The 20,365-nt window shown below is 35.2% G+C and overlaps 1 protein-coding gene across 1 annotated transcript in view; it reads left to right on the top strand.

The window, feature by feature from the left end:
• Nucleotides 1–20,365, top strand: part of LRP1B (LDL receptor related protein 1B) — a 1,793,119-nt gene that overhangs the window by 647,680 nt on the left and 1,125,074 nt on the right. The window contains exon 6 of the mRNA XM_070360639.1: nucleotides 14,773–14,935. Within this exon, the coding sequence (XP_070216740.1) occupies nucleotides 14,773–14,935 (163 nt within the window). The remainder of the gene's footprint in view (nucleotides 1–14,772; nucleotides 14,936–20,365) is intronic.

The raw sequence follows: 20,365 nt of genomic DNA, 5'->3' as shown, positions 1-20,365 counted from the left end.
TTATATGTAGTGGGAGTTAATTCCAAACTCCTCATTTATCCTTTCCCCACCCTCTTTCTCCTTTGGCAACATAAATTACTTTTCTTTGTGTTTTAATTTTTTGTTTTGCTTTTTTCAATTTTTATTGGAGTATATTTGATTACAGTGTTGTGTTAGTTTCAGCTGAACGGCAAAGTGACTCAGTTATTTGTTGTTGTTGTTCAGTTGCTCAGTCGTGTCTGACTCTTTGTGACCTCATGGACTGGAGCATGCCAGGCTTCCCTGTCCTTTACTATCTCCTGGAGTTTGCTCAAACTCACATCCATTGAGTCGACGATGCCATCCAAACATCTCAGTCTCTGCCACTTTTTTCTCCTCCTGCCCTCAATCTTTCCAGCATTATGGTCTTTTTCCAATGAGTGGACAGGGAGGCCTGGCGTGCTGCGATTCATGGGGTCACAAAGAGTCGGACACGACTGAGTTACTGAACTGAACTGAACTGAACTGGCTCTTCGTAACAGGTGACTAAAGTATTGCCGCTTCAGTGTCAGTCCTTCCAATGAATGTTCAGAGTTGATCTCCTTTAGGATTGACTGGTTTGATCTCCTTGCTGTCCAAGGACTCTCAAGAGTATTGTCTAGCACTACAGTTCAAAAGTATCAGTTCTCTGGTGCTCAGCCTTTTTTAAGGTCCAACTCTCAAATCAGTACATGATTACTGGAAAAACCATACCTTTGACTATATGGACCTTTGTCAGCAAAGTGATGTCTGCTTTTTAAATTTTTTAATAGACTTAGGTTTCTTTCTCTCTTTTTTTACCATCTTCTTTTTTAAATTAATTTATTTTTTATTGAATGATAATTGCTTTGTAGAATTTTGCTGTTTTCTGTCAAACCTCAACATGAATCAGCCATAGGTATACATATATCCCCTCCCTTTTGAAACTCCCTCCCATCTACCTCCCCATTCCACCCCTCTAGGTTGGTACAGAGCACCTGTTTGAGTTTCCTGAGCCAGAGAGCAAATTCTCATTGGCTATATATTTTACATATGGTAGCGTAAATTTCCATGTTACTCTTTCCATACATCTCACTCTCTCCTCCCCTCTCCCCATGTCTGTAAATCCATTCTCTAAGTCTGTTTCTCTATTGTTGCCCTATAAATAAATTCTTTGGTACCATTTTTCTAAATTCTGTTTATATGCATTAGAATATGATATTTATCTTTCTCTTTCTGATTTACTTCACTCTGTATAATAGGTTCTAGGATCATCCACCTCATTAGAACTGACCCAAAGGCACTCCTTTTTATGGCTGAGTAATATGCTATTGTGTATATGTACTACACTTCTTTATCCATTCATCTGTTGATGGACATCTAGGTTGCTTATATGTTCTAGCTATTGTAAATAGTGCTGCAGTGAACAATCGGATACATCTGTCTCTTTCAATTTTCATTTCCTCAGGGTTTACACCTAGGAGTGGGATTGCTGGGTCATATGGTGGTTTCATTCCTAGTTTTTTAAGGAATCTCCATACTGTCTTACATAGTGGCTATGTCATTTTACATTCCTACTGACAGTGCAAGAGTGTTCCTTTTTCTCCATACCCTCTCCAGCATTTATTGTTTGTAGACATTTTGATGATGGCCATTCTGATTGGTGTGAGGTGATACTTCATTGTAGTTTTGATTTGCATTTCTCTAATAATGAGTGATGTTGAGCATCTTTTCATGTGTTTGTTAGCCATCTGTGTGTCTTCTTTGGAGAAATGTAAGTTTAGGTCTTTTTACCACTTTTTGATTGGGTTATTTGTTTTTCTGGCATTGAGCTGTATGAGCTGCTTGTATATTTTAGAGATTAATCCTTTGTCAGTTGTTTCATTTCCTGCTATTTTCTCCCATTCTGAGGGTTGTCTTTTCACCTTGCTTATAGTTTCCTTTGCTGTGAAAAGCTTTTAAGTTTGATCAGGTCCCACTTGTTTGCTTTTGTTTTTATTTGCATTGATCTAGGAGGTGGATATAGAGGGTCTTGCTTTGATTTATGTCATCGAGTATTCTGCCTATGTTTTCCTCTAAGAGTTTTATAGAGTTTTTTCTGATCTTACATTTAGGTCTTTAATTCATTTTGAGCTTATCTTTGTGTATGGTGTTAGGAGGTGTTCTAATTTCATTCTTTTACATGTAGCTGTCCAGTTTTCCCAGAACTATTTATTAAAGAGGCTGTCTTTGCCCCATTGTATGTTCTCTCCTCCTTTGTTAAAAAATAAGGTACCCATAGCTGCATGGGTTTATTTCTGGGCTTTCTATCTTGTTCCATTGGTCTATATTTCTGTTTTTGTGCCAGTACCATCTGTCCTGATGACTGTAGCTTTGTTGTATAATCTGAAGTCAGGAAGGTTGATTCCTCTAGCTCCATTCTTCTTTCTCAAGATGACTTTGGCTATTTGGGGTCTTTTGTGTTTCCATATGAATTGTGAAATTTTTTGTTCTAGTTCTGTGAAAAATGCCGTTGGCAATTTGATAGGGATCACATTGAATCTGTAGATTGCATTTGGTAGTATAGTCATTTTCACAGTATTGATTCTTCTTACCCAGGAACATGGAATATCTTTCCATTGGTTTATGTCATCTTTGATTTCTTTCATTAGTGTCTTATAATTTTCTGTATACAGTTCTTTTGTCTCCTTAGTTAAGTGTATTCTTAGATATCAATTATTTTTGTTGTAATGGTGAATGGGATTGATTCCTTAATAACTCTGATTTTTCACTGTTAGTATATAGAAATTCAAGGGATTTCTGTGTACTGATTTTGTATCCTGCAACTTTGCTAAATTCACTGATTAGCTCTAGGAATTTTCTGATGCTATCTTTAGGGGTTTCTATGTACAGTATCATGTCATCTGCAAACAGTGAGAGCTTTACTTCTTTTCTGATATGGATTCCTTTTACTGCATTTTCTTCTCTGATTGCTATAGCTAGGACTTATAGAACTATGTTGAATTATAGTGGTGAAAGTGGACACCCTTGTCTTGTTCCTCAGGGGGAATGTTTTCAGTTTCTCACCATTGAGAATAATGTTTGCTATAAGCTTATCATATAAGGCCTTTATTATGTTAAGGAAGGTTCCTTCTATGCCCATTTTTGAAAAGTTTTAATCATACATGGGTGCTGAATTTTATCAAAGACTTTTTCTGCATCTATTGAGATTATCATATGGTTTTTATCTTTCAATTTGTTAATATGGTGTATCACATTGATTTATTTGTGTATGTTAAAGAATCCTTGCACTCCTGGAAAAAAACCCAATTTGATCACAGTGTATAAGCTTTTTGATGTGTTGCTGAATTCTGTTTGTTAAAATTTTGTTGAGGATTTTTGCATCTATGTTCATCATTGATGTTTGCCTGTAGTTTTTTTGTTGGTGTTGTTTTTGTCTGGTTTTGGTATCAGGATGATGGTGGCCTCATAGAATGAGTTGGGAAGTGTTTCTCCCTTTGCAAATTTTGAAAGAGTTTTAGGATAGATATTAACTCTTCTCTAAATGTTTTATAGAATTCTCCTGTGAAGCCATTTGGTCCTGGGCTTTTGTTTTTTGGGAGATTTTTGATTACAGCTTCAATTTCAGTGATTGTAATTCGGTTGTTCATAATTTCAATTTCTTCCTGGTTCAGTCTTGGAAGATTGAACTTTTCTAAGAATCTGTCCATTTCTTCTAGGTTATCCATTTTATTGCATATAGTTGTTCATAATAATCTCTTATAATCCTTTTTATTTCTGCATTGTCTGTTGTAACCTCTCCTTTTTCATTTCTAATTTTGTTGATTTGATTCTTCTCTCTTTTTTTCTTGATGAGTCTGGCTAAAGGTTTGTCAATTTTGTTTATCTTTTCAAAGAATCAGCTTTTAGTTTTATTAATATTTACTATTGCTTCTTTGTTTTTCATTTATTTCTGCTTATATATTTATGATTTCTTTCCTTCTACTAATTTTGGGATTTGTTGTTGTTGTTGTTCTTATTGAAGTTGTTTTAGGTGTAATGTTAAGTTGTCTATTTTATGTTTTTCTTGTTTCTTGAGGTAGGATTGTATTGCTAAGAACTTCCCTCTTAGAACTGCTTTGGCTGCATCCCATAGGTTTTGAGTTGTCGTGTTTTCATTGACATTTGTTTCTAGAAATTTTTTGATTTCCCTTTTGATTTCTTCAGTAACCTGTTGATTATTTAGAAATGTGTTGTTTAATCTCCATGTGTTTGTGTTTTTTACAGTTTTTTTCCCTTGTAATTGATATCTAGTCTCATAGCATTGTAGTCAAAGAAGATGCTTGATATGATTTCAATTTTCTTAAAATTATTGAGGATTGATTTGTGACTCAAGATGTGGTCTATCCTGGAGAATGTTCCATGTGCACTTGAGAAGAAGGTGTATTGTTCTGCATTTGGATGGAATGTCCTGAAGATAACAATGAGATCCATCTCATCTAATGTATCATTTAAGATTTATGTTTCCTTATTAATTTTCTGTTTTAATGATCTGTCCATTAGTGTGAGTGGAGTGTTAAAGTCTCCTACTAGTATTGTGTTACTGTCAGTTTCTCCTTTTGTGTCTGTAAGCGTCTGTCTTATGTATTGAGGTGCTTCTATGTTGGATGCCTAGATATTTACAGTGTTATGTCTTCCTCTTGGATTGATCTCTTAATCATTATATAGTGGCCTTCCTTATCTCTTGCAATCTTCTTTAAGGTCTATTTTCTCTGATATGAAAATTGTTACTCCAGCTTTCTTCTGCTTCCCGTTTGCATGGAATATATTTTTCCATCCTCTCACTTTCAGTCTATATGTGTCTTTAGGTCTGAAGTGGGTTTCTTGTAGTCGGAATATATATGGGTCTTGTTTTTGTATCCATTTAGCCAGTTTTTGTCTTTTGGTTGGAGCATTTAATCCATTTACATTTAAAGTGATTATTTATATATATGTTCCTGTTGCCATTTTCTTAGTTGTTTGGGGTTGATTTTGTGGATCTTTTTTCTTCTCTAGTATTTATTGGCTATACAAATCCCTTTAGCATTTGTTGTAAAGCTGGTTTAGTGGTACTGAATTCTCTTAACTTTTGCTTGTCTGAAAAGCTCTTTATTTCTCTATCAATTTTGAATGAGATCCTTGCTGGGTACCATAATCTTAGCTGTATATTTTTCCCTTTCAATACTTTAAATATATCCTGCCATTCTGGCCTACAGAGTTTCTGCTGAAAGATCAGCTATTAAGCATATGGGGTCTCCCTTGTATGTTATTTGTTGCTTCTCCCTTGCTGCTTTTAATATTCTTTTTTAGTGTTTAGTCTTTGTTAGTATGATTAGTATGTGTCCTGGCATATTTCTCCTTGGGTTTATCTTGTATGGGACTATCTGTGCCTCTTAGACTTGATTGACTATTTCCTTTTCCTTGTTGGGGAAATTCTCAACTATAATCTCTTCAAAAATTTTCTCATACCCTTTCTTTTTCTCTTCTTCTTCTGGGGCCCCAATGACTTGAATGTTGGTGCATTTGATATTGTCTCAGAAGTTTTGGAGACTGTCCTCAGTTCCTTTCATTCTTTTTACTTTATTCTGCTCTTCAAAAGTTATTTCCACCATTTTATCTTCTAGCTCACCGATTCATTCTTCTGCTTCAGATATTCTTGTATTGATTCCTTCTAGAATATTTTTAATTTCAGTAATTGTGTTGTCTGTCTCTATATGTTTATTCTTTAATTCTTCTAGGTCTTTGTTAATTGATTCTTTGATTTTTCACATTTTGTTTTCAAGGTTTTTAATCAACTTTACTATTATTATTCTGATTTCTTTTTCAGAGAGTTTGGCTATTTCCTATGTACTTATTTGCATTTCTGTGTTTCTAGTTGTTCCTTCATTTCTGTAGTATTTCTCTGCCTTTTTTTTTTTTTTTAACTTATTGTGTTTAAAGTCTCCTTTTCCCAGACTTCAAGGCTGAATTCTTTCTTCCTTTTGTTTTCTGCCTTTCTAAGGTTGATCCAGTGACTTGTGTATAGGATGAGATTTGTGCTGAGTTTTTTGTCATTGTTACTGTTTTTCCTCTGATGGGCAAGGCTGAGTGAGCTGGTAATCCTGTCTGCTGGTGATTGGGTTTGTATTTTTCTTTTGTTGTAGTTTAGATGAGGCATCCTGCCTAGTCTGCTACAGGTGGCTGGGTGATGCCAGGTCTTGTATTCAAGTGGTTTCCTTTGTGTGAGTTCTCACTATTTGATATTCCTTAGGGTTAGTTCTCTGGTAGTGTAGTGTCTTATAGTCAGTAATCCCACTCCAAAGTCTCAGGGCTTGATCTCAGTCTGTCCACAGCCTCTCTAGAAATGAAGCTAGTTGGTGAGTCATGCTTGAGTAGCCAGAAGTACAGAACCACTACATGTCTGAACAGCTCAACTGCAATGTTATTTCCCTCCTTCAACTGCCCACTCTGGAGAAAAAAAGTTTAGTCACTCAGTCGTGTCCAACTCTTTGTAACCCCATGGACTGTAGCCTACCAGGGTCCTCTGTCTATGAGATTTTCCAGGCAAGAGTACTGGAGTGGGTTGCCATTTCCTTCTTCAGAGGATCTTCCCAACTCAGGGATCAAACCTGGCTCTCCCACATTGTAGGCAGATGCTTTACCATCTGAGCCACCAGGGGAATCTACTCTGGAGAGGATGGGTATAAAGTGCAGCCTGTGCCTGTCACCACTAGCATCTCAAGAGTAAAGGTTATGTTTTGCTGTGATTCATGGGGTCGCAAAGAGTCGGACACAACTGAACGACTGATATGATCTGATCTGATCTTCTGCTCTTTAATATGCTGTTTAGGTTTGTCATATCTTTTCTTCCAAGGAACAAGCTTCTTTTAGTTTCATGGCTTTAGTCACCTACAAAAGTGATTTGGAGGCCTAGAAAATAAAGTCTGTCACTGTTTCCATTGTTTCCCCAACTATTTGCCATGAAGTGATGGGACTGGATGCCATGATCTTAATTTCTTAAATATTGAGTTTTAATCCAGCTTTTTTACTCTTCTCTTTCACCATAATCAAGACGGTCTTTAGTTCCTCTTCACTTTCCACCATTAGGGTGGTGTCATCTGCATATCTAAGCTTATTGATATTTCTCTGGGCAGTGTTGATTCCAGCTTGACCTTCATCCAGCCTGGCATTTTGCATGATTTACTCTGCATCAAGATTAAATAGGCAGGGTGACAATATACAGCCTTGATGTAATCCTTTCCCAATTTTGAACCAGTCCATTGTTTAATGTCCATTTCTAACTGTTGCTTCTTGACCTGCATACAGGTTTCTCAGGAGGCTGGTGAGGTTGCCTGGTATTCCCATCTCTTTAAGAATTTTCCACAGTTTGTTGTGATCTGCACAGTCAAAGGCTTCAGCATAGTCAATGAAGCAGAAGTGGATTTTTTCTTTTCTGGAATTCCTTTGCTTTTTCTATAATCCAACAAATGTTGGCAATTTGATCTCTGTTTCCCGGCCTTTTCCATATACATACATACATACATATATATATATATATATATATATATATATATATATGTATGAGTCAGTTATACAAACATACCAGATGTTTTTTAGATTATTTTCCAATACAGATCATTACAGAGTATTGGATGGTGTCCCCTTTACTATACAGTATGATGTTATTAGTTATCTATTTAATATATAGTAGTTGTTTGTATGTCAATATCCATCTCCTAATTTATCTCTCCCCTGCCTCCCCTTTGGGAACCATAGGTTTGTTTTGTACATTAGTGATTCTATTTCTGTGTTGTAAATAAGTTCACTTGTGCCATTTCTTTTAGATTACATGTATAAATGATATCATGAAATATTTTTATCTTTCTGACTTAATTCACTTAGTATGGGAATCTCTAAGTCAAACCATGTTGCTTCAAATTACATTATCTCAACTTTTTTATGGAAGAATAATATTTCATTTTTAATAATGTCCCCCTATTTCTTTCCCACTTCTTTTTTGATAGACACTTAGGTTGTTTCCAATTCTTAGCTATTGTAAACAACATTCAAAGAACATTAGGCTGAAGATATCTTTTCCAAAATATGGTTTGCTCTGGATATGTGCCCAGGAGTGGGATTGTTGGATCATATGGCAACTTTATTTTTAGTTTTTTAAGGAATATTCTTAATGACTGTACCAATTTAAATTCTCACATGTGGTGTAGGAGTGCCCCCTTTTGTTCTTACCCTCTCTAGCATTCTTTTGTAGACTATAGTTTTACTTTCTTTCTCTTTTTTTTTTTTTTTGATGATGGCCATTCTGACTAGTCAAGGTGGTATACTTCAAAGTAAGTTTGATTTTCATTTTTCTATTAATTAATGATGTTGAGCATCTTTTCATGTGCTTTGTGACCATCTGTATATCTTCCTTGGATAAATGTCTATATCTTCTACCCATTTTTTAATTGGGTTGTTTGTGTTTTTGATACTGAGCTGCATGAGCTTTTTATGTATTTGAAGATTAGTCCCTTGTCAGTTGCATCATTTGCAAATATTTTCTTCCATTATGTGGGTCATCTTTTCATTTTATTTATGGTTTCCTTTGCTCTGCAAGAGATTTTGAGGTTAATTAAATATTATTAAAAATTTTTTTATTTTATTTTAATTATTCCAGGAGGTAGATCAAAAAGATATTGCTATGATATAGATGTAAGAGGGTTAGATATTTTTCTCTACAAGTTTTATAGAATCTGACCTTATATTTAGATTTTTAATCTGCTTTGTATTTTTGTTTGTGATGTTAAAGAGTATTATAATTCCATTCTTTTAAATGTTTTCTATGTCTATATTCTGTGTTTATTTGTATCATTTTTTTTAGATTTCACATATAAGTGATACCATATGATATTTGTCTTTCTCTGACTTACTTCAGTTAGTTTGATAAACTCTAGGTCCATCCATGTTGCTGAAAATGGCATTATTTCATTTTTTTTCCCATAGCTGAGTCATACGCCATTGTGTGTGTGTGCACGCACACACATACCCCATATCTTTACGCATCCATCTGTTGATGGACATTTAGCTTGCTTCCACATCTTGGATATGTAAATAATGTTGCACTGAACATTAGGCCACGTGTATCTTTTCAAATTAGAGTTTTTATTACTTCTATATATATATGCCTAGGAGTGAGATTGCTGTATTATGTGATAACTCTGTTTTTAGTTTTTTTAAATATTTTATAATGTTATCCATAGTGGCTGCACTAGTTTGCATTGTCAGAGTTGTGCGTGTGTATGTGTGTGTGTTTTAGAATTATGTGATGATTAATTGCAACAAAGAGAAAAAAATACTGGAATGCTAAAAAAACACAAAAATTATTCAAGAAGAAAGTATAGTCATATTAAACTACTTTATTCAATTGTCAACATAAATGTACATCATCATAATTATATAAACCTTGAGTGTTAATTTAACTAAAAATTAAGGTTGTGAGAAGATGCTGCTGCTAAGTCACTTCAGTCATGTCTGACTCTGTGCGACCCCATAGACGGCAGCCCACCAGACTCCCCCGTCCCTGGGATTCTCCAGGCAAGAACACTGGAGTGGGTTGCCATTTCTTTCTCCAATGCATGAAAGTGAAAAGTGAAAGTGAAGTCACTCAGTCGTGTCCGACCCTCAGCGACCCCATGGACTGCAGCCTTCCAGGTTCCTCCATCCATGGGATGTATTAATAAATATAATTGAAATAGTTAAGACAATCGAAAGACAGTAGACAGAAGTGAAGTGAACATTGCTGTTTTTCACTGTAAACCTTAAGGGGGTGTATCTTTTTAAATTGTGTACATTTACTGCATGGTAGAAATTTAAAATTCACATTTAAAATAATACCTTGGATCCCAGGTAGTGCTAGTGGTAAAGAACCCCCTTGCCAATGCAGGAGTTGTAAGAGATGTGAGTTCGATCCCTGGGTCAGGAAGATCCCCTGGAGAAGGTAATATCAACCCACTCCAGTATTCTTGCCTGGATAATTCCAAGGATAGGGGAGTCTGGTGGGCTATAGTCCATAGGGTCACAAACAGAAGGACACAATTGAAGTGACTTAGCATGCACACACCATGTATATCTCTGCTGCCCTTCATCTCTGGCTTTGCTGTGTATTTAGGTTAGGCTGAAACAAAATGATACACACTATTTGCTTTACTTTAGCACAGTTGCTGTGGAGGACTTTGATCCAGTTTGACTGCACACAGGTTTTGTTTGATATGCAGAGTGCTTTAGAATTTCTAAAAATTAGCTTATCATATTTAAAAATTGGGAGATTTCAAATGAAATTCAGAAATTCTTATCTTGGGCTTCTTTGACACAATAAAACATTTCTATATCAAAATAATCAGCTGAAATTCAGGCTACTTTTTTAAGAAGATGAATACTTTTGAGCCATCATCTAGGTTTTTCATAGTCTAACATGTTTTGCCTATTTATGATTTTTTTCTAATCTTTGTGGACATTTACATCTGTTGCCTCTTGCTAGTTGAAAATAAGATGGCAAATAAAAAAATCAAGATTCATATGTGCCAACCTATCATTTTTAAAAAGTTAAAAACATGACTCATACAAATATATAATGCACATGTGCTATGGAATTATTTAGCTCATTATTAAGAGAAACAGTAAGATGGTAAATCTGGCTCAAAAGCAGACATAGAAGACTGAAGTGTTTGCAATCAGTGAAAGGAAAAAAAAACTCTGATTTAAGATAGTAAGGTTAGATATAAAACTATTTAATGTCATACTGGACAGTAAAACTGGGGGTTATATTTACTACATGAAAGATATCATTTGCATCTCTACTGAATAAAACTTACTTTTAATTTGCAAACATACACATTAATATTTAAATTCCTAGAGACTAGCACTTAAAATATTAAATTGTAAATTAAGCAAAAGTATATTCGCCAGCAGAACTAACCAGTCTTTGAAAGAGCCTCTTAGAAAGTGGTCTAGTCTGATGTTAAAAGCACATGCAGACATTTCTTTTATATTTTTCTTAGCAAGATTTTGACTTTTGTTCTCAATTATTTTGTGGCATCAACTACTCTATTGAATAATACTTCAGTAGTATTATTTTGCTAGCGTTGCCATAAAAAAAACCACAGACTATACATCCTGCATATTATTTGCATACATATTCAAAATGGGTAACCAACAAGGGCCGATTGGATAGCACATGGACCACTGCTCAATATTATATAGCAGCCTGGATGAGACGGGAGTTTGACGGAGAAAGGATATATGAATGTGTATGGCTGAGTCCCTTCACTGTTCACCTGAAACTATTACAATATTATTTATTAATCAGCTATACCCCAATACAAAATACAAAGTTTAATATAAAAAAATACACAAATTGGGTGGCTCAAAAAAAGAAAGAAATCTATTTTCTCATAGTCTGCAGCCTGGAATTCCAAGCTCAAGATGCAACAGGGTTGGACTTTCTGACGTCTCTTTCTTTGGGTTGCTGATGACCTTTTCTCTGTTTTCAGGTAGTCCCAGAATTGTCTCTATATGCCTAAATCTCTTTTTATAAGGACACTAGAAAGTTTGGTTTAGGGCTTACACTAAATGACCTCATTTTAATGTCATATTCTCTTTAAAGATTTTACTTCCAAAGGACAGAGGAGCCTGGAAGGCTACAGTCCATGGGGTCGCTGAGGGTTGGACATGACTGAGCGACTTCCCTTTCACTTTTCACTTTCCTGCACTGGAGAAGGAAATGGCAACCCACTCCAGTGTTCTTGCCTGGAGAATCCCAGGGATGGGGGAGCCTGAAGCAAAAGTGTTAAGTTCTACATTCACCAATTCTGATTAGTTGTCTTATAATGTGATGATAGGAAAAAGCTGATATAATATTTTTAATCTAATTGTAGATTATCATAAGTATTCATCATTTTTAAACTTTTCCCTCAAATTTTAAAATTAATTTCTCTTGGATACAACTTTTTATTTTGTTTGTATAAGTTTTTACATTCAACATATATTGCACTTTAAAAGATTGTTAAGTTACTTATATGTTACTTTATAAATTTCAAAAAATTTCAGTATTTTTTTTTCACAGTAATTCAAAGGTTTACCATTATTGATATTTAGATTATTTTATGATTCAGAAGTAAGTAGTCAGTACCTACAGATGTTGTAGATACGAACACAAAAGTAAACTTCACTTTTGGCATATAAGAAATTCTGAATGATCATAAAGCAACTGTTTCAAAAGAACAGGGAGGGTAAAATCCTAGTAACTTTTAGTTGAAGAATGAATAAAAAGCAACTAGAGAAAAATTATAACAGGAACATATTTAATTTTTTTCTAGTAACAATAAAGTAATAAGGATCTTACTAAAATTTTAGAGACATTTTTATAATGTCAAAAATCTCCTAAAATGTTCAAAATATTTTACCTAATTTTATTTATTTATGTCTCTATATCTGTCTATCCATTCGTCCATTGATTTACTTACTTGAACTCTCTTTAATTGCATTAATTCTCCAGTCTTAATAAAAATCATATTAAAAGCAGATAGAAATTTCAAGTTTAGAAAAAGGAAACAAAATCAATTCCCACAGTTACTGTTAGGCTAATTATTAGGTTTTTTAGTGAGACCTTGCTGCTTCAAACTAGGATGCTGTTAACAATACCTATTGTTTCAGTAGCAGAGAATCTTTCTGCAGTGATCTAGAATTGAAGAAAGGTGTGAATGCTGTCAAACAGCTCTTTTGTCTGAATTTACAGTTGCATAGACTAAACCAACTTCTGGCCTAGCATAAGAGATGGGTTATTAAATGGACTTTGGCACATACTTTATCTGAACACTAGGAATTTGAAATGACATTTGAAACAGTGGGGTCTGTTCTCTAGCTAATGTAATAATGCAAAGGGAATAAAAAACAAAGCTAAGTATACATTTCCACATTTCTGGAGACAGAAAAAATAGTTAAGATTTTAAAATATCCTGGCTGCTGAAATGGTTCATGTAGTTTGTGGAGTAGTTAAATGCTTATGTTTCCATAAAAACCATGTAATTCAGAAATGAAACTGTAATTGATGACCTAAAAAAATCTGTATCCAGTGAATTGCGATATTCACTTACTGCTTGTCCTTGTAGGGATTTTTAGAGATTTCCACACAATTACTGTCTTCTATACCATGGTTTGGGGGAAAAAAAAAAGAAATATATATAATATACCTCACTTGGACTTCCCTGGTGGCTCAGGCGGTAAAGTGTCTGCCTACAATGCAGGAGACCCGGATTTGATCCCTGGGTTGGGAAGATCCCCTGGAGAAGGAAATGGCAACCCACTCCAGTACTCTTGCCTGAAGAATCCCATGGATGGAGGAGCCTAATAGGCTACAGTCCATGGGGTCGCAAAGAGTCGGGCACAACTGAGCAACTTCACTTTCACTTTTTCATCTATAACTATCAAATTATAATTTGCAATAGACACAAATATGACTGTCATAAAATTCAGGAATGAATGTGAATCAGAAATTTATTTATGGAATTATTGGAGAACCAGCCCAGTATTGATGATCTAAGATCATTAGTAGAAATGCATACTTACAGGCATCTAAAAGAAATGTTTAAATGAGATTCATAGTTAGGTATAAAAATGGTCAGTGCCTCAGAGAATAAGAAACCATAACTTTTAGGGTTATCCATTGGGATAAATATCAACTGGTTAGCATGAAATTTCATAGTGTGTGGTTCTGATCAAATAGAAAATACTCAAGTTAAAAATAGATACATTCTTCTAGACCTGTACTATCCATATGAGTCACTGGCTTCCTACTTTTTTTTCAAGTTTGAATTAATTAAAATGAAATACAATAAAGATTCAATTTACAGTCACACCAGCCACAAATTAAGTGCTCACTCGACACAGTTGACTAGTCATTATTTTATTGGACAGCATAGATATAGACTATTTCCATCATAAAACAAATTACTCTCCTAGAGAAACAGCCCTCTTCTAGAGAATTAACTGATCTTTGAGCAATCTTACTTTACAGTGTCTACATATGCCATCAGAAGAACATATCACCCCTCCTTTTGTGTTATTTCCAGTTAAGAGGATCTGAAAATAAGAGTTTACCTTAATTCACAAAAAATATTTATTCCTCTTACTACTAAAACATTTAGCTGTGTCATTGAACCAGTTATGCCCATTGAGTTAGATGAACTATTTGAACAAATGCAAAAATCAGGTGAAATATTTTATTGTAAATACCTATTTTTTAGGATTTAAAAACTCTTTGCCCTTTTGTCTAGGTCATCCTCAAGTGCTTAGGTAGCAGGAAGAAAAGTATCAAGAGATAGTCATTATTTTGCAGAATAAGCACTTATTTTGGCATATAAATTATCTTTGCAGGGACTTTTTTATTGTAAAGTCACTTGTACTTTTAAAGTATCTTCTGTGATGGTTTGGACAGACTTATGTACTCTTAGAGGGGCTTCCCTGGTGGCTCAGATGTTAAAGCATCTGCCTGCAATGTGGGAGACCTGGGTTCAATCCCTGGGTTGGGAAGATCCCATAGAGAAGGAAATGGCAATCCACTCCAGTCTTCTTGCCTGGAGAATCCCATGGATGGAGGAGCCTGGTGGGCTACAGTCCACGGGGTCTCAAAGAGTCGGACATGACTGAGTGACTTCACTACACTTCTTCACTTCATGTACTCTTAGGTTTATGATACTAGATTTGCACATGCGATTCAATGATTGTGTGTTTGTGTGTGTGTTTCAGATGTGCAACAAATGGCAATTGACTGGCTAACGAGGAATCTCTATTTTGTGGACCATGTCAGTGACCGGATCTTTGTGTGTGATTACAACGGGTCTGTTTGTGTCACCCTGATTGACTTGGAACTTCACAATCCGAAGGCAATAGCAGTGGATCCAATAGCAGGGTAAGAAATTCTTCTTTATAGTGTTTGATCTGAAATAATTTCCCTGAAAAAAAATAGTCTGAGAAGAGTTGTGGAATATAAGACAACAGGCTCAAAAGTGTTTTTAATGTTGATTTGAACAGTTACATTACAGGAAGGAAAAAAGAAGTTGTAATCTACTGTGAAGAAGCTGAGTCATACCATTTCCTTAACACATCATTGTTGCAAGGCTTGCCTAAGACACAGTCAACCCACTACTCTCCTAATGATCACTTTGATGTCACCAGAGAAGAGCCTCAGCATTGTTTTAGGTTAAACACAAGAGACCTAAGTTACTTAGTAGTGGACCTTGTAGTTACCAAACTTCAAAAATTCTACCTTAAAAATGGGCTGTTAAAAAATTTAGGTCCAACACAACATTTAGGATTTATTAAAGGAACACTGTACATGTTTGAGGATATTAGTAAGACATGAAGTTTGTCTTTGTTACTTGAAACGATTTTCTTCCTCCAACTATTGATGTGTAAACATTGTCGTATTATGGAGTAACTGAATTAATCATCAGCTTTGCAAGCTGCTTTATTGGTTAAAAAGAGGCCTTATTTTATCTGAACTTCTTTTAGCTAATAAACTAATTCCTCTTTTTTTAATATTTCATAATTTATCAAATTATAGGTAAATATGTTTAAATTCCCAATAACTTATTTCATGTAATTAGGAACTTAATACAGGAATTATACTTTAATTTTATAAACACTATGATATTAATTAAAGTTCTATAAAATCAATAGTTTTACCAGTAACTATTGGGAAAGGATATTCTCAAAATAATGGCATAGTGTACAACTTTAGTTGGAGGAGCTGGTGGGTGCTTTTTTCAGATATAAGTTGTAACAAAGATTTAAAAGCAAAAATTTTATCCTTGTTATAGCTTTAATCGTCCCCTGGCAGTTCAGGCTGAAATGTCTGATGGAACATAGCCTAAGCTGCCATAAGCCTCCATTCAATAAATGCGAAAATATTTACTGAAGAAACAGCTGTCATCCATATGTGGACTTTTGTCACTCTTTACTTAAAGTCTGATTGAATATTAAGATGCATCATCACAATGGTTCTGATTCTGACAAGAACAGCTTGCACGTAAGAGCTTTGCTAGGAAGCCTGTGTAATATAATTCTTGAATGTAGCTCTATTTGTATTTGCAGCAGATGGTTACTTGACTCGAATCTGACTGCAGCAATGCTTCGAAAGACATTAGTAAGAGAAGTTGTACTTAAACTGATTTGTTTGGGTGTTGAATAAGGGTAGTAAGGAAGAATTGGAAATATACAAATGTGCTAACAACATTCTTCTGGCATTCTGTTTAGAAATATATTTGCGTGCATGTTTTTCCTGGGTGTGCTAAATGAATTCAGAAGTAACCTTTATACAGTCTTGTCTGTCGAAAGTGTTAAGAGATGAAGCTGTTGTGTTTCTCCCCTTTCTACCACTCTTATTATTCCCCATTCTTAAAAACAAAAGATTCAGAGACTCTTTTCAAATAGAACTGCCATTCTGAAATATAATGTTTGTGACACCACCATCTCCCCTTCTGAACAGCAACATATTTTATCTTCTCAAGCTTCCTATTTCTCCCTGTCATTACATGAAAGAACCATATTTTGTCATTTTTGTGAAAGGACTTAGGAGTAGAAAGCCTCCACATTGCTGTGTTTATTCTCTGCTGGATTCCTCTGGGCCTAGTAACTGTTTAAATGTATTTTGTCACGTATCATTTATCACAAAAGGCTCTTTGGAATTTTTTGTTTGTTTGTTGGAGTTTGCTATGTGTCTCAATTGCTGTTTTTTCAGTCATGGATTTTAGAAATCAAGGAAGGAAAAGCTCTTCATGTTTATAAATATAATCCTGTTTATAATAGAACAGTTTTTAAAATATTCTGATATTTTTCTCTTAATATCAGAAATTTGGCTAGGGTTAATGTGCTACTGTCTAGGGAAACAACAGCAAGTTTTTCTTTTTTCTCTTTTTTCTTCTATTTTTGGGCATCTCAAGGGTAATTTGAATAGGTGAGGTTAGAATGACTCTGCATGATCTACTTAAGGGGACAAGCACCATCAGTGAAATTTCTCCTGCCTTTTGTAATTGTTATAACTTCAGTTCAGAAAATATCAGAATGTCTTAAAAGTCTGACCCAACTATTAAGTGCCTGACCTTGATAGGTATAGAAAAGGATGGAGATCTTCTTTACCTCTCACAGGCTACATTGAAAAATATACTTTTTACTGGACTGTGCTTTTGATGTTACTTTTCTCAACCTCCTATTCCCTTTTCATATAAAAATTATTACAATATTGTCATTCTAAAATTTCTAATTTTTAAAAAAAATTTCTCCATGGGTTGAATATAGATTAGTAATTTTCTCCAGAAAATCAACATGACTTGGACGAGGCTCCAATCTAAATTTTCCAGAAAAAGATTGTTTATAAACCTTGTTTTCATTCTTGCAGTATTGACATTGACTCATTAATTCAGGCTATTTTTCTGGAGATATTTCTTGAGATTTTCTTATAAATTTCAAATTTTAGCAGTGTTCTTTTCCCATGGTTTCTTGAAGAAATTTCTAAAACTATTTCTAATCCTGTCATAACCGTTTGAAGGTAGCACAGAGATCATAGTCCAACCAGTATCAAAAATAGTTTTTCTGGTAGTAGTTATTAGACCTTGGCTTGTTTAATGATTAAGAGTTTAATCTAAAGTCACTCTCCCTGGGATCAAATCCTAGTTATACCAGTTACTAGATGTTGGATGTCTCTTTTTATCTTTATTTTCCTATCTTAAAAATATGAATAATGATAATCCACTAAAGGGCTCTTGTGAGGATTAAATAATGTCAAACATATAAAGGGCTTACATACTTTCTAAGTATATGAAGTTCTTTTTTTCATGTTACTTCAAAAATAACTACTAATCTTTCCAATGCTTACAATACTGTTGTGAATAGAGTAACCAGACCAATATTTCGCTTCATTAAAGATGATCTTTTTGTTTACATTCCAATTCTCTTTCTACTAAAATGCTTTAAAATGGCTTACTTCATATAGACTGTCTATTATATAGCCAAGTACTAAGTAAAAGGAGGGGAAATGAGAATAAAGCAGTATGGCCTGGAAATAAAATGAAATGTATATGTGATGGAGGACAAAATTATAGAATAACTATGGGTTTAAGGAAGAAAGTAGCAGAGGAAACACTATTTTAATAATTGATCTTGTGGAGGTTATGTTTGAATTACCTTCGAGGTATTTAGAATATAAAACTAGAGAATAAACCACCTTCATAGTTACCTTTGTCAGTTGATCTGTATTTTAATATCAAATTGTTTTAATAATAAACTATTTAGTTCTTCAGTCTGATGAAGGTTGTAACTGAGGACAGGAGAGAAACTAGTTTACAATTTTGGTTCTAAGGTTTGTTTCCAAGATTCCTATTAAACCAAAATCATCACACTACACTATACAAAAATACATTTTACCATGAGTATAAAATTGTTACAATAATTTTGCAAATCAGATCAGATAAGATCAGATCAGTCGCTCAGTCATGTCCAACTCTTTGCGACCCCATGAATTGCAGCACGCCAGGCCTCCCTGTCCATCACCAACTCCCAGAGTTCACTGAGACTCACGTCCATCGAGTCAGTGATGCCAACCAGCCATCTCATCCTCTGTCGTGCCCTTCTCCTCTTGCCCCCAATCCCTCCCAGCATCAGAGTTTTTTCCAATGAGTCAACTCTTTGCATGAGGTGGCCAAAGTACTGGAGTTTCAGCTTTAGCATCATTCCTTCCAAAGAAATCCCAGGGCTGATCTCCTTCAGAATGGACTGGTTGGATCTCCTTGCAGTCCAAGGGACACTCAAGAGTCTTCTCCAACACCACAGTTCAAAAGCATCAGTTCTTCGGCACTCAGCCTTCTTCACAGTCCAACTCTCACATCCATACATGACCACAGGAAAAACCATAGCCTTGACTAGACGAACCTTTTTTGGCAAAGTAATGTCTCTGCTTTTGAATATGCTATCTAGGTTAGTCATAACTTTCCTTCCAAGGAGTAAGCGTCTTTTAATTTCATGGCTGCAGTCACCATCTGCAGTGATTTTGGAGCCCCCCAAAATAAAGTCTGACGCTGTTTCCACTGTTTCCCCATCTATTTCCCATGAAGTGGTGGGACTGGATGACATGATCTTCGTTTTCTGAATGTTGAACTTTAAGCCAACGTTTTCACTCTCCACTTTCACTTTCATCAAGAGGCTTTTTAGTTCCTCTTCACTTTCCGCCATAAGGGTGGTGTCATCTGCATATCTGAGGTTATTGATATTTCTCCCGGACATCTTGATTCCAGCTTGTGTTTCTTCCAGCCCAGGGTTTCTCATGATGTACTCTGCATATAAGTTAAATAAACAGGGTAACAATATACAGCCTTGACAAACTCATTTTCCTATTTGGAACCAGTCTGTTGTCCCATGTCCAGTTCTAACTGTTGCTTCCTGACCTGCATACAAATTTCTCAAGAGGCAGGTCAGGTAGTCTGGTATTCCCATCTCTTTCAGAATTTTCCACAGTTTATTGTGATCCACACAGCCAACGGCTTTGGCATAGTCAATAAAGCAGAAATAGATGCTTTTCTGGAACTCTCTTGCTTTTTCCATGATCCAGCAGATGTTTGCAATTTGATCTCTGGTTCCTCTGCCTTTTCTAAAACCAGCTTGAACATCTGGAAGTTCACGGTTCACATATTGCTGAAGCCTGGCTTGGAGAATTTTGAGCATTACTTTACTAGCGTGTGAGATGAGTGCAATTGTGCAGGAGTTTGAGCATTCTTTGGCATTGCCTTTCTTTGGGATTGGAATGAAAAGTGACCTTTTCCAGTCCTGTGGCCACTGCCGAGTTTTCCAAATTTGCTGGCATATTGAGTGCAGCACTTTCACAGCATCATCTTTCAGGATTTGGAATAGCTCAACTGGAATTCCATCACCTCCACTAGCTTTGTTCGTAGTGATGCTTTCTAAGGCCCACTTGACCTCACATTCCAGGATGTCTGGCTATAGGTGAGTGATCACACCATCGTGATTATCTGGGTCATGAAGACCTTTTTTTGTATAGTTCTTCTGTGTATTCTTGCCATCTCTTCTTAATATTTTCTGCTTATGTTAGGTCCATACCATTTCTGTCCTTTATCGAGCCCATCTTTGCATGAAATGTTCCTTTGATATCTCTGATTTTCTGAAGAGATCCCTAGTCTTTCCCATTCTGTTGTTTTCCTCTATTTCTTTGCATTGATCACTGAAGAAGGCTTTCTTATCTCTTCTTGCTATTCTTTGGAACTCTGCATTCAGATGTTTATATCTCTCCTTTTCTCCTTTTGTTTTTGCTTTTCTTCTTTTCACAGCTATT

The sequence above is a fragment of the Bos mutus genome, chromosome 2 (genome assembly GCF_027580195.1).
Source record: "Bos mutus isolate GX-2022 chromosome 2, NWIPB_WYAK_1.1, whole genome shotgun sequence".
Lineage (NCBI taxonomy): Eukaryota > Metazoa > Chordata > Mammalia > Artiodactyla > Bovidae > Bos > Bos mutus.
The sequence above is the reverse complement of the archived record's forward strand: the minus strand, read 5'-3'. Positions and strand labels throughout refer to the sequence as shown.